General features: G+C 38.4%; 1 protein-coding gene across 1 annotated transcript in view; it reads right to left on the reverse strand.

Moving 5' to 3' along the window:
- SRBD1 (S1 RNA binding domain 1) overlaps positions 1-15415 on the reverse strand; it is a 135019-nt gene that overhangs the window by 100089 nt on the left and 19515 nt on the right. The window contains exons 12-14 of the mRNA XM_050894954.1: positions 12498-12601; positions 7454-7561; positions 30-187 (exon numbers count right to left, since the gene is read on the reverse strand). Coding sequence (XP_050750911.1) covers positions 30-187; positions 7454-7561; positions 12498-12601 — 370 coding nt within the window. The remainder of the gene's footprint in view (positions 1-29; positions 188-7453; positions 7562-12497; positions 12602-15415) is intronic.

Raw genomic sequence — 15415 nt, forward strand, 5'->3', positions numbered from 1 at the left:
TTTCAAAAATATTTGGAGTTGAAACTTACTGGTTGGTGAAATAATTGCCAACTTGCAGCCATGTTTGTAGCCAGGATCTACTCCCATCAAAGTACGGCCCCTCACAGGGCTGGTCAGAAGCAACTGCCGGAGATTTCTCCCAAACATCATCACAGACTCCTTCTCTGCATCAGATGTCAACTTTGATCTTAGAAGGATGGAAGCAAAAAACATTTTGCCCTCAATTAGCTTTCAAATGCACTTTTGAATTGTTTCAAAGTTGTAAGACTTTTTCCAATCATGTTTTCATTATCTTTAATTAAATATTACACTTCCTATCAAGTTTTTGACACTTTTTAAAAAAGGATCAGCTATATGATCATCTCATTCTGGTTCTAAGAAAGTAAATCAACATAAAGAGTATAATAGAAACACCCATAAGAATGTACACATACCAACTAACATTCAAATGTCAACTCATAATTTTGAGCAAAGAACAGCTTCCCGTCAAAGCTGATACCTAATTGCAAAGAAAAGTGGATTTGAAGAAGGCATGGATTCAATTCATCATAACTTCCCAGTTCTGGAGAAAAATCACTACCCAGCAAAAAAAGGATGATCATTTAGGCTGAGAGGTACTAGCGAGAAAATGGAAGGGCCTATCCAATTAATTGCTAACACATCATGACTCATGAGACATTTAATTTTGTCTATGAGTTACGTCATTTAACAGTTATCACAGAAGTGTGTAGACCTGAGGTCTTTCTAGGAGGATATTCTGCTTCCTCAGAACCAAACTAGAAAGCTGATGGGGCCATGATGTTCCCTACCTTTCTTTTCCATGTTCTTCAACAGAAAGAAATGAGTTAGTGCAGCAAGGATTGACTTTGATGACTTCAAGCAAGAACACTTACTGCAGAGTGTTATGAGAAACAAATCAGTCTTGTTGAGCGAAGGTGTACAAGATGCATGATGTCTTATTTGTCAGATGTGGCCAGTAAGACAATGACAAGTATTTTTGTCATGGTATGGCATCTTACATAAAAACCACGAAATCGAAAAAGTAATGGGACACAAATATTCATCACCTAGCTGATTTTTTTTTCTTTTGCAGGTACTTATTGCCATTTTCAGCTGCATTACATTGTCAATAGCTACAATAATTAGACAAGCAAAAGCAATCCAGTAAAGCCTTCATATAACTTAAAGGGTAGCCAGTGCCCTTATTTTCCTCTTCCTTTTACACATCACTGAAAAAAGTAGTATCTGGGTTTATTTTTACAGAAGAAAAAACCAGCATTCCAGTTAACCAACCCTACAAGAATGGGGCAGGGGAAATTACTCAAGTTGTTTAGGTCAATCAATGCATGACACAAGCAGGCTACAAAGAGTTGAAAGACAACCCTCATAAGGGCTATTTAACATGACCGGATATGAAGCTGTTCTGAGCAATTTTCAGATGTGGAAGAACTTAAGAGTCTGACTTGAATTTGCCCAGGATCCAACCAAACAACGAGCTCAGTCCTGTCTCATCCCACAGTGGTACAGAAAGAGCTGGTAAGTCCTCATCATCTCTCCTTTGTAAAGCAGTCTAGAGGTAGGTCTAGATTCTCTTTCACACATTATTGATTGAACATTTTCTAAGGAAGTGCACAACAGCAAAAGGCTCCCTTATATCCCCATGCTTTTTGTTTCTGTGTCAAGTATACCAAATCAACACAGACATGATTTAAAGTGAGATGGTGAAGGGTATACATGCATTCCAAGACTCCTTAGCAATTCAAATGTGCTCTCAGCACCAAAGAGCAGACATTCTGTATATTGCCACCGCTAAAAACAAGAATATGGGAATGGCTGCACTAGTTCAGGTAAGTGGTCCCTCTATCCCAGTATCCTATCTCCAAGTGTGGCTATAAGCAGATGCCTAGGGAGCTGATACAGCAGCACTAGTATACCTCTCCCATAATCTTACCCTAGCCTCCAACTATTTCCAGCTCAGAGTATTTCCTGAGCTTGACATGACTTGTCTCTTTAGTAGCCCATAACAGATCTCTTGTCCAACCATCCAGTCTCCTACTGAACCCATTCACATTTCTTCCATCCACATAGTCTGTTGACAGCAAGTTCTGCAGGTCCATCACAAACTATGCAAATAGCTGCCACCTTTTGGTGGGAAGCTGATTTTTTTAATTTTTATGGCCCCATAGGTCTTCCAGTGTAAGAGAGTAAAAACTTATCCCTAGAAACTCTGTGCCACTCTTCACATACCATTCATCTCTAAGTCCTCTCTTTTCCAAGTTGAAGAGTCATAGCTTAGTCAATCCTTCTTCACACAGAAATTATTTCGTACCTTGTTCCCCTTCACTGTGCCTTTTCCAGTTCTAATGAATCCTTTTACTACTTCCCCCCTCTTCCCCCTGAGGTGAGGGGACCAAAATGGCCAATAATATTCCAAATACAGGCCAACTAAATCAATGATCCTCTGTTTTGTCTTTATTCCTTAACTAAATAACCTTATCTTCTGAGCACTTAACATTTATGTGGAGCTACTTTCCACAGTGCCAAAGCGTCCTTCCTGTGTCAGGAGAGCTCAGAGCTCATAATTTTCTATATAAAAAGATAGTTACTTCCCCTCGCAAGCATCATTTTACACTCATCTCCACTGAATTTCAGTTGCCATTTCATTTCCTGATCATTCAGTCTTGCAGCATCCTTCTCCCACACTTAAATTAAACAAAAATAACCTAAACCACAGAACGAGCTTCTTCCAGGGAGAGTCCAGGGACAGAACAATTTGATGCCACTTGTGAGAGACCAGAGAAAACAAAGCAAATACCTAAGCCTCACAGCCATATGGGTCTACATACATGCACAACAGATTCAACCAGTCATACGTGCATACAAATGAAGTTTAAAAGCGGCTTGTAAACAAGGGAAGGTTGAATGCTCTTGGACTGAAGGCTTTGTACAGAGACAGGCCAAATTCCAGCTCTCCATCTATCCCAGAGATACGGGGTCCCTATTGCCCACAAGGCCAAGTCCTCCCACACTGCAAATTCACATCAGTCCACCTGTGAAGGCAGACTTGTGCAGGAATTAAAATTGCCCCTAAACACATGCTATTAGTTATGTGCACCTTATGGAAATCATGTTTAAAATTGGCATGGATATACAGGAACTTTTATAGTAACAGGAAATGTTACTGAAAGTGCCAGGTGCGTAGGGGGAACATAACGTATGTCCTTTCTATTACATAATATCCTGTATTTTTTAATTTCAAATATAGACCTCTCTTTTCTCTCTAACTGTCTCTCACTCAACACTTGTATCAATGACATGATCTACCGTCCCAAGTACTGGCCCTTAATTTCAAGTTTGGGATAGTCATTTGATCCTTGAAAAAATATCAAGCTACCTCAAACAATCTAATATCTTTCTCTTTTTCAGTGCTCTACTGGCTTCATCCAAATGGCAAGATGCCCAGCTTTATGTTTTTCCAATTTGTGACAATTCTCATTAATATGGCAGAGATATAAGGCAGAGGCGGATAGCAGTCCTCCTCTCTAAACACAAGAGGAATGGTTATTTTGTGAAAAACAAAACAAAACCTTTCAGTTGCTACTTTATGAAAAAGTTATCAACCAAGTCAGAATTTCAAGCCCCTCCCTTGAAGTCTATGAAGCACTCAGACTGTATATCACTAACAGGTATATTGTAATAAAAGCAACTAACCTAATCATGACCTACTAGCTTCTACATTCAATGTTATAAGAGTCAGTTTTAAAATTGAGATTTAAAACTCCCTGCTTCCATATACAGTCTGAGAGGCAATCCTTTCCGTGGAAAAATATCTGCAAACTAGCTTCAGGTGCGAAACAAGATATACAGAGAAATGTTTGTGTCCCTGAAGACAGAGGAGAGAAAGCACTCACTTTGAGAAAGCATGGAAAATTAGGAAAGGATTATCCATTAAAAAATATGTCCGTGCCACATCACTTGCATCAAATCCTGATGGAATCATTCCATGCAGTACTGCAACAAAATAAAATGTATTTCAAAGAGCCAAAAGCAACACTGGACATTATTATACCAGATACAAGAAATGATGGTATCTGACAGAGTGGAAGAAAGGAAATTAAACAATAAATAAGGTAACTGTCTTGCTGGCAAGTTTCATTCTTCTGATTACTAGAAGCACCAGAAATTTCAATACACTCTTGGAAACTTTCTGTTCCAACATTTAATGCTAATAAAAAGAAAAGAAAAAAAGAACAGTGGGGGGTGGGTTGGAAATATTAATGCTAAAAGGAGGTATTGAATACTTTAGCAGCCCTTTGCAAGAGTCCTAAAAATCAGCTTCTGGTGTGGGCGGAAAGAGAATAAAAGAAGAATAAGGGTTAAGTGGTCATGGACCAGGAATACTACTGGCAGGTGCTTTGCATTCCTCTCTGTAGGAGATGTTTCAGCTTTTCCTAACCAGACACCACCAAACAAGCAAAATTATCACAAAGAGTAAAACATAAGCAGACATCCACTCAGGAACAGGCAGCAAGCTTTGTATTCTTTGCATTTATGACTTGTGAACCACATCTAGCAAGTAGTAGGGAAGGAAGCTTTTTTTTTTTTTTTTTAATTAAGAGAACAGAAAACCTTCAGCAACCTACTGCTGCACCAGCCCTCAGTGTTATGCACAACACAGGCCACAACAGTCCTGTGGTAGGAACCATGAAGCAAAACCACAATAAAAAAGCCTTGAAGAACTCTGATGTCAGTTTGCTTACTTATGATAAAACCAAACCCCACTAAAGGGTAAGTCTTTTTTCTTTATTTAGAAGAGTTCAATTGTAGATAAGGCCAGTGTATTGGGTTTGCGTGGCAAGGTTTTGGTAGCAGCGGGGGGCTACAGGGGTGGCTTCTGTGAGAAGCTGCTAGAAGCTTCCCCTATGTCCGATAAAGTTAATGCCAGCGGGTTCCAAGACGGACCCGCCGCTGGCCAAGGCCGAGCCCGTCAGCAACAGTGGTAGCGCCTCTGTGATAACATATTTAAGAAAGGGGAAAGAAGTTCCAGGGGAGTAGGAGTTGCAGCCAGAGAGAGCGGAGTGAGAAGATGTGAGAGGAACAACTCTGCGGACACCAAGGTCAGTGAAGAAGGAGGGGGAGGAGGTGCTCCAGGCGCCGGAGCAGAGATTCCCCTGCAGCCCGTGGGGAAGACCATGGTGAGGCAGGCTGTCCCCCTGCAGCCCATGGAGGTCCACGGTGGAGCAGATATCCACCTGCAGCCCGTGGAGGACCCCACACCGGAACAGGTGGATGCCTGAAGGAGGCTGTGACCCTGTGGGAAGCCCGTGCTGGAGCAGGCTCTGGCAGGACCTGCGGACCCGTGGCCCCATGGAGAGAGGAGCCCATGCTGAAGCAGGTTTGCTGGCAGGACTTGTGACCCCGCGGGGGACCCACGCTGGAGCAGTCTGTTCCTGAAGGACTGCACCCCATGGATGGGACCCATGCTGGAGCAGTTCATGAAGAACTGCAGCCTGTGGGAAGGACTCACGTTGGAGGAGTTCGTGAAGGACTGTCTCCCGTGGGAGGGACCCCATGCTGGAGCAGGGGAAGCTGTGTGAGAAGTCCTCCCCCTGAGGAGGAAGGAGCCGCAGGGACAACGTGTGATGAACTGACCCAAACCCCCATTCCCCGTCCCCCTGCGCCGCTCGGTGGGGGAGGAGGTAGAGAAAATCAGGAGTAAAGTTAAGCCTGGGAAGAAGGGAAGGGTGGGGGGAAGGTGTTTTAAGATTTGGTTTTATTTCTCATTATCCTGCTCTGATTTGACTAGTAATAAATTAAACTAATTTTTCCTCAAGTCGAGTCTGTTTTGCCCGTGACGGTAATTGGTGAGTGATCTCCCTGTCCTTATCTCGACCCACGAGCCTTTCATTTTATTTTCTCCCCCTGTCCAGCTGAGGAGGGGAGTGATAGAGCGGCTTTGGTGGGCACCTGGTGTCCAGCCAGGGTCAACCCACCACAGCTAGGAACGACAACTACTTTCACACTCATGTGACAGAAGCCAACAGTTGGCCTCGCCATCATGAGATGTTCACCATTTTGGCCAAATAGACACAGTGCCTCTCCTAAAGTACCTATATGTACAGTGGTCACAAAAAAAATAGTGAACTCAGCACTTTCAAAAATCTGTGAAATTCACAGTACCAAAAACAGGGTCACTAATCAAAAGAGGTGAAGAAATCTTGCTTGCAAAGTAATGAGCAAACACAACATACTGTAGTGAAGAAACCCAAAAGCCATTAGAAATATCTGCTGTTCAAAACTTTAGCTGACAGTTCTTTTCAGAGGGGAAGAACACAGAACATCCAGCCAATGATGCTCAGGAAAAGAAGTACCAGGAAAACAATTCCAATTTGAACAGAAACATAAGAGCACAGCCAGGCAAGTACAGAAGAACTACATTTCAGAATGTGATTGCTGATTTTAGGTACTGCATAACCAACACATGTCATTTTGATACAAGTCATTTCAACATTTCTGGTCCAAAAAACAGGGTCTCTTCGATAAACTCCATTTGAACTACCTCAAAACAGGTATTAAAATTTAGGTCACATATCAGAAAGCCTTGCCAGAATCAAACATGTTATGCTTTGGGGAGCTTCTCTTGTATTCAAGAGAAGAATCACACCATCAGTACTGTTAGCCATTAGAAGATAACGCTTTTAGAATGTAGACTTTTTGACATATTAAATCATTTCAATTATGTGGTAAACTCCTATACTACACCATGAAAATACTCTATTTAATTAATGTTACTTTGATACTAAGGTTTAAATTTCATTTAAATTTAGAACAATATTACAGATCTTAGAGGTGACACTTTGTCTGATGACATCATTACTACAGTATCACCAGAAATAAGTTTACTGACTTCTCTAGAGCCATCACAATACCCACAAAATGGCATCAGACTAACACTATGACTAATACGTTCACCACAAAGTGCAGATGACAAACATGAGGGACACTTCCGACCACAACAATTACTTTGCTGGTTTCTTTCAGACAGGTAAAAGAGAAGGAGTCAGAACAATGTCACTGGCAATACTATTGCTGTGACATGAAGAGATGCTGGGAAAATTCAGTGACATTATGGTTTGTGCTAATACAAGGACAAAGACGCAACTATTAAGTCAATGTAGATCTAAACTGTACTGTATTAGATAAATGCACAAGCAACAAATATGCAAACATAACATCTTCACAGAAAGCTCATTTCTCTACTGTAGCCTAAACTGGATAGGGTCACAAATTAAATCTACAGAACCAAGACTACATAGTTCATTCCTTCTGTAAGCACAGAGGATTAAAAACGTGTTGATATTTTCAAATGGATAAAAGATATTCTAACAAAAAGTTGGGGAGGGAACTGTTAAGAAATTGGTAGTATGAAAATACACACAAATTCTGGGCTTACCTGAATTCTCTACAAAGCAGAGGATATATAAGGCGTTTATATGCATCCTCTACCGAATTCCGTAGTATCCTCATTAATTCTGGTTTTAAAAATTGTTTTGGTCTCCATCTGCAAAAGAATATAAAAAGAAAAATCAAAAAATATTTTAAGAACATATGCAAAAACTCACATAAAAAGGGAGTTTTCAAAAAAGACTTCTACATTGAGTTTAATGTCCTATAAACTGCAGAATTACTACAATAATTAAACAATGAAATCACAGATTCAAATATGAATGGAATGAGAAGTTGCTCATGGTTCTACTATCAGACAAGGGACAAGGCCTATCTTTTCTCTTTTTCTTAGGTATTAGAATGTAATCATATTTTATGTTTTAAAGAAAATATAAAAAAAGTTACTGTTCACTTTGAGAAGTCAAAGCTTAACACAACTGAATGAAGAACTTGGTTCCATATTACCACTAGGGTTGCATTATTTGCTATTCCTTGATACATTAAAAAAAAAGACTAAGCATCCTCTGTGAGTGTCACTGCAGAGCTACTGATGTGAGGCAACTGTGTCCAGACATAAATTCAAGAGCTAAACTAATGTCAATTAATGAAACCCAATTCAAATTTGATCTGGAATGCTCTGAGTATCTCTATTCAAACTGAAAATGAAATCTATCAATTTTACAGCAGTCCTTAAAAAAACAAAACAAAACACAATTTGCAAATTATTTTTCTCTTTTACCTGTTGCTGATATATTTAAAGTGTAAATAATATTCTAGCAAAAGGGAAAACGAAATGAACAATACCAAACACACATAAGACTATTTCCCAACATTTTCTAACCCAAACTCTTTGGAGCATTCCTTTTTCTACGGAGACTGCGCACAGTGGTCATATGGTCATAGCTGTAATGACAATTACTTCAAATTTTGTCCTAAAATACACCTCAGTTTCAAAGTGCCCCAGAACAGAGATCCCAGATATTTATTCCATTGATCTTTTTGCTTTGGGCAATGTTACTGGGGGGGAAGTCCTTGAACAAGCACAGCTGACTCACTGAGATTGTCCACCCAATGAGAAGGGAAAAAGATTGAGGAGACACAGCCAGATATATTTACTTAAACAGAAGACTATGAACATTTTCTATTACAGTCCACCTGCTTTTTATTTCTTTTTAAAGTATTGATAACATTCAGAGTTTTCTTCATTTAGTGTATTTTTTTTTACATGCCTGGGTCCCTAACTGCCAAGTGAGATACATACATATTTTTTAATATGTCTGGGTAAGTTTTGTAAGTTTTTTGTTTGGTTGGTTGGGTTTTTTTTAAATGCAACATGATAGAATTATGGCCTTTTGATAATGTGTCCAGGTGCAGGCTAAGGCAAAAACAGGACTGAATTTTACTTTTGACTTTGTTTACTTGCACTCACTCCGAAATATTGAGAATCCTAAATTGCTCCTACCCAGACAGCTTTTCAGTTGTTTAAGGAGATCTACAATTTCCTGAAAGAGCTTTTCTAAGTGTCTGCGCATATAATAGTTGAGAAATGTGCGATCAAGTCAACACTGCATTAATACAGACAGACATGGGAGCAGAATTAAGCTTACCATTTACTTTTACAACATCCAGAGTTGTGAGTGCTTAGCCACATGACCTCATCACTTTGCCAACAGTTTTTGCAAATAGTTCTATTATACTTATTTGTAACTAGAGACTCTTTCCATACCTATATAAAACTGGCAGAGGTTTTAAACCTCCTTATTGCCATCCAATTCTATAAACATGAAGTTTTTACAGGTGGCAAGTATGACTACACTCCCCCAGAAAGTATCCTCAGCACGAATAAGAATGAATTTGGAAACGTGGCAGCTGTTTCCCCTCTCTTCCATCCATTAAAGCTAGTTAGCAAACCTTTTCTCCGTAAATAGTTTATCACAGCAGATATTTTTATTACCTGCCTATATACAAGTAAAAATTATTTAGGCAACATTCTATTAGAAATCCTAGAATTGCTACAAATGCAAAAATATCCAAACAGTAAGTTCAACCATAGCAAATACTGCATTTTAATCATTCCAATACTTCATGAGGAAAGAGAAAAATCCACTTCACTGCAGAAAACAAAGCAAAAGCATATGTGTATGATTTTAAAGATCATCGAAGCTTAGTTAAGCTTCCCTCTAAGAACAGATTTTTCTTGATTAAATAATCAAGAGCTGACTTTCGAAGCCCTTTAAATGAAGCCCTATTTAGAAAAAACTCCATATAAATAATATCATCTTACTCTGCTCATCAGCTCTCCACGTGCATGTGCTTACAACAGGGACCACCATAAGCATAAACGGCTTAGACTACTAATACACCTCATAGGGTGAAACTATACATCAACAGAATTAACAGAGCCAATGTTAAAAACCACTAGTATCAATTAACGACTGTTCCAGGAAGAGCAGAGCTAGGCTTTTAGACCTGAAGCACAAAAAGCAGAGCTTTGTTTTCCTCCAAGACATTCTATGAAACTTGTACCAAGTTGGTAACCACACACAAAGCATGCCTTTAAGGCCTGTACCATAGACTTTACACAGGATCTCAGAATTTTGTCTGAAAACTGAAAAAACATTCTCAAACACCAAACTTCATTTTCAAGGCTGCAATCCCACTTTGGAACAAACTCTCGCCCCTTTCCAAGGAACTCCTCCATGTTGTCTTTACACTCAAAGCCAGCTAAGCGGCCCCTCTCTGGCTGTTTCTCATTGATCCTTTTTCTGTGTCCCACTTCGCAATTAAGTCTTTGGGACCAGTGCAGTTCTAGTGTTAATGGAGTCAAATTCACTGTCAAACCACAAAGATGCCGTCTTCTAGGGAAAAATACAATCCATAGGGCCAGGCGTAAGAATACCCCTGAGTTTTCAGCACAAACGTGAATTTCAAGGAAATATAGATGCTTCTACAGGCTAATAAATATTCTGAACTTGCAAAGAAAAGAGAGTCATCTTGGAGAGCATCTACATGGAGCTCAATGCAATAATGAAGAACTCCAGCCTTCCAAACCCACTTTCCATCGCAGGGGCATTTAATGCCAAAAAATTTGCCTCAAAAGAACGCATAAAGGTCAGCATATTTGCTACTAATTCAACAGGCAGTAGGTGATACTGTTTTGTGGCTAGAATACTGGCCAAACTCTGTAGCAACGTGGCATTTCTGGTTCTGCAACTGATTTTGTGTGTGACCTTCAGTAAATTAGTTAATACCTTTGCAAAGGTTTGAAATCCTTGCCTCAAAAGTTCTTAACCTTCTGCTCTCACCAGTAAATTGATGCAACGAAAATAATGCAACTCCCACCCTCGGACAGTCATTTCCAAGCTTGCCAGGCAGAATACACATTTACTATTTGTCAATTTGATAACACAGTTGTCAATCTAATGAGGAAGATCAGAATCTGTCCTAGATGTTAATGCACCAAGATCTACTAAAAATCATTCCTTCTGAAGTTTTCTGATGGTGGAGAAGTTGTCCTTAAATAGTAAAAAGCCATAAGCATATATAGCCTCATGAATGCTAAGTATTAATAAGTAGTTCCATTTCCAAGGTCAATATTCTTTTTATCTCAGGATGACTCATAAAAGTGTAATCAACCAAAAATATCTCAATTTACATCCCCACTTTCATTTGTGTAGCAGTGACAAGCTGTTCTACTATCTGTGGCTCACAATGCTTCCAAATTCTGTCATAGACACAGTAAAACCAAGACTGACAGATATGTTTTGCCTACAGAATATACATCTTGGGGGAAGGACAGAAATTCCATTACAAGTACTAAAACTAGAAGGAAACATAGGTGTGTTTATGAATCCTGATACTTTCCTGAAAAAAAAAAAAAAAAGTTACTTGCTATTAGTCCTAGATCATATTATGTTATCTGGCCAAACAATATTTTAACTCTTTCAGAGGCTTCCATGTTGGAAACAGAACTATTAAATTTCTACAGTGAAAAGGAACATTTTTACCACATCCCTTTCTTGGTCTTGGTGTGGAAGAAAAATACATGCTAAAGCAGCATCACAGTATACAATTTTATATATTAAAGAGTGCATCTTTTCCTATCTTTTTTCCTCCTTTTGGTTATTCAGTTTTAGGATGCAAAGGTAGGCGTTTCTAAGACATCCTCGGAACAATGCCCAGTATCTCAAACTATTGAGAAAGAGAAACCTGTCTTTTATACGTGCAAGGAAGATGCACAGTTTGGATCACAATATTCTCCAACAGAGGACATCAAGATACAGTTTCCAAGAAAAAGACTGACAGAAATATTGCACAAAACAACATATATTTAACCTAAACTTTTGCAAAAAAACCCTCAAAATTATGCAAAACTAAACGTCTCACTACAGGCTTAAAAAAAGCAACTTATAAGAGCAAATCAGTAAGAAATAAAAGAGTGACACAAAATTTAGAGCCCAGTTTTCTAACTTAACCAGAGATTAAAACGCAAGAGTCAGGTTACACAGTATTTGAGAATCATTGATTGAAAACAGCCACATTTAGGTTTGTCTATTAAATCAAATACATTCTTTAAACATGCAATTCCTTACATTTGTGAAACTCAAAAGTTATGTACTTTACTGATCTAAAATCTGAGGTAGCCCTCTTTAATCGTTGTAATCAGGCATATGAAGTTATTTTTAGAAGTTAGAAGTATATTCTATTGGATTCTACGAATTCCTTTCACTAAAGACTACTGGATGTGATGCATATAACAATTTGAAAATATATTCACATTTCATCAGCCTTTGCATATTTTTTCAAAAATTCAGTTGCTTGAAGAATGGTGCCAGAACTCCCCAAATACAGCCAAAGGCATGATCTTTTCAGCATAATGCTAGAGCAGTGGGAAATATAGAATAAGAATTATCCACTTGCTAATTTCATCTAATCTAATAAGTATTCATTTAAATTGTTCTCTTAATGTAACGAGACATGTGAGGTACATTTCAGTATGCAGCTGTCTATAGAAAAAAAAGATTTCTGTAAGAATATGTATCCATGCAGACCTTTCATTGACACACCACCAACAGAATTCATTCTTCACCCCGTCAGGAATGTTGACCTTCACTGTCAGGATCTTCAGATTTTCCCCTCGGTTAATGGCCAGGATCTGAGTGCAAACATAAATGGCAGAGACAGATGACACACAAAATATCCAAAAGATAAACTTATCAACATTTGTGTATGCGCTTGCTTGACATTCTGTAGCAAATCATGATGGTGGTACAGTAAATCAGTTCACAAAGTACTAGCATGTACAGATAACATCCACAATTTAAAACACTGATTAAATCACGCCGTGGCATAACAAATTATACGTTTTTCCTGGAGTCTGCAATCTCAAGATCCAGTTTATCTTAAACACACTTACAATACAAGTCAGCATTAATTTAGTTGGTGGAATAATCTTGTTTAGTAACCCAAATTAAAACTCAAGAAATGAATTGAAAAGTGATTCCAATCAGAACTAGAGATCAGAAAGGGAAAAAGTTAGTCCTGTGCTTCAGGCTTCGTTCTTCTTCCTGAGATCAATCCAAATTTAAAATTAATTAACTTGTGACACAAAGGTAATCAGCTTAATTTGAAAGAGGATGAATTTAGAGTTATTCATGCCTAGTTCATAAATAGTAGAAAATACTGTAGATACACTCTTTACGTTAATATTAAAACTCCAGTCTTAAAATGTATGCACATATTTCTGGCAGAGTCTTGTGTACACAACTGCACATTCATGATCTAAAGCTAAATCTGGTTGCACACGTGCAATCTGCATACAGAATTTGATTTTAAATGGAAGTCTGTGGCTCTACATTTAAAACCAGGATCACAATGTGAGGGGTGGATCCTGGAGGATACTGGTAGGTATCTACTAGTCTAATCTCGCTATGAAGACATTGAATGTTCACCTGAAGCAGGCCATACAATATTAAGAACACTCACTGGCCAAGGGATTTTAGAAACAAAATAATAGTTAGAAGCAGCTACAAATAAAAACCACACATTTTTAGATTTCATTTTCCCTTCCAAAATACTTTAAAGTGCAAAAACAAAAAAAAAAACTGCTAGAAGTTGACATTCCTGTATGACTACACATGTTGCTGTATGTAGCAGGCCCTGAGCACTGTCACAACAGAGCATTCTGTGTCAATCATGAACTTTAATTCAATCACTAGCTAACTCAGACATGTCACATATGTTAAATACAATGGTTTAAAATGACTCCAGGACATAGTACCAATTTATATTCCTCAGCCTTACTGCTCCTGTGACATACCAGGCCTGACATATCATTGAACAACAAAGCTAATAATAAAGATTGCATGTGAAATATTATAGCATCTGGTACCTTGACTGCCAAAGCAAATGTTTTCATATGGAGATTAGAAAGACACATTTTAACAAATCAAATGCTTTCATGTTTATTCTGATTTTATTTTTAAAAAAGAGAGAAAGTTAAATGTCAAGCTAAAATGAAATCAAAATGATGTTCACGACAGAGAATGTATCTGATAGAATTATAATGTCATCATTCGGCACCCTGTGAGCAGGGTCAATATTTGCATCACATTTTGTTTCCTGGCACTCCATCTGCAGAATGTGTCAGTCACCTGAACTTAAACCAGCTGTATTGCAGTCACTGATATTATTTACATTTTTATTCTTAAACAATTTCCCTATCCTGTTCTAAGTGATATGCATTCAGAGAAGAATTATCATCCAAGAAATGCTCAATTAAGAAAGTAATTAGTCAATTTCTCCCTCTAATATAATAAAGGTCATTTTGTTTTGTTTTAAGTAACAGGTTAAAATCTGGCTATTCTAGACACAAAGCAATCTTTCAGTTCTGGAAAAAGACTGTTTTTACGTAAGACTGGAACAGATCTAGGGGAAGGGTTAATAAAAACAACATACATTTTTCAGAGAAAACAAGAACAATAATTTGATCTAGTCACAAGATTCATCAAAGCTTATTCTGTTTATCAGAAAAATACAACATCCTTCATTTTGCACAGCTCTTTTCTATGTTGCAGATTTACTTAGGCCCACTGAATAAGTTTTGTATATTTTGCCAAGGATTTAATTTCCAATTCCTTTTTAAGTATGAGATTGAAAATAGAGCACTTGCCTCAAACATTACACTTTATTCATGAATTCTTTTCCTCCCACCAATTCAGTCATCTCCAAATAAGAGGAAAGCAACCCCAAGGTGTACACAAACACTGAACTGCTTACAATTAGTCAAAAATTCAAATAAACTCTTGAAAGATTTTTTTCCTTAGTTATGACAGCGTTGGTATAGCTACCCAACTACATCCTAAGAGAGTCCAGTCAGGTTGTCCTTGCTGCCAAAGGAAGGAACTGTGGCTGAATCTCCTGACAGCAAAATGTTCCAGCTGGAAACACCCACAGGTATCTGACCATGTCAAAATCTGGAGTCAAGCTTTTTAAACAAGTAAGTTTTTTTCTCATTTCAAGTTCAGTATTTTAACTTCTTCAGTCAAACAACCCGACTCCACGCCAGTCTGGATTATTTCGTGGCACGTCTCGATACACAATATGACAACAGCACAGAAAGTAACCCAGAACTACAGCGTGTGCAGCAACAGCCACAGAACTGCAGGACCAAGCTGCAGCTTACTGCACACCCGTTTACCTCACTGTAATACATGCTGCAAGGCATGCTCATGGCTACAAATGCTTTGGTCATAAAGACACAGCTTATTCTTTTATAGGTAACAGGCTAGTCTACTACCCATCCCCTTTACTTACATGTAAAAGCTAGAGCACAGTTAGGGTTGTACACAGACCTTTAAGATTACTAGCACTTCTATACTCAGGCAATGACCAGTTTCAGTGCAGTATGTTATGGAATCCTTTATTTGCAACTCTGCAAAGAGGTGATTTAAAGCTGACTTCTAATTTT

Source organism: Gymnogyps californianus, chromosome 3, assembly GCF_018139145.2.
Source record: "Gymnogyps californianus isolate 813 chromosome 3, ASM1813914v2, whole genome shotgun sequence".
NCBI lineage: Eukaryota > Metazoa > Chordata > Aves > Accipitriformes > Cathartidae > Gymnogyps > Gymnogyps californianus.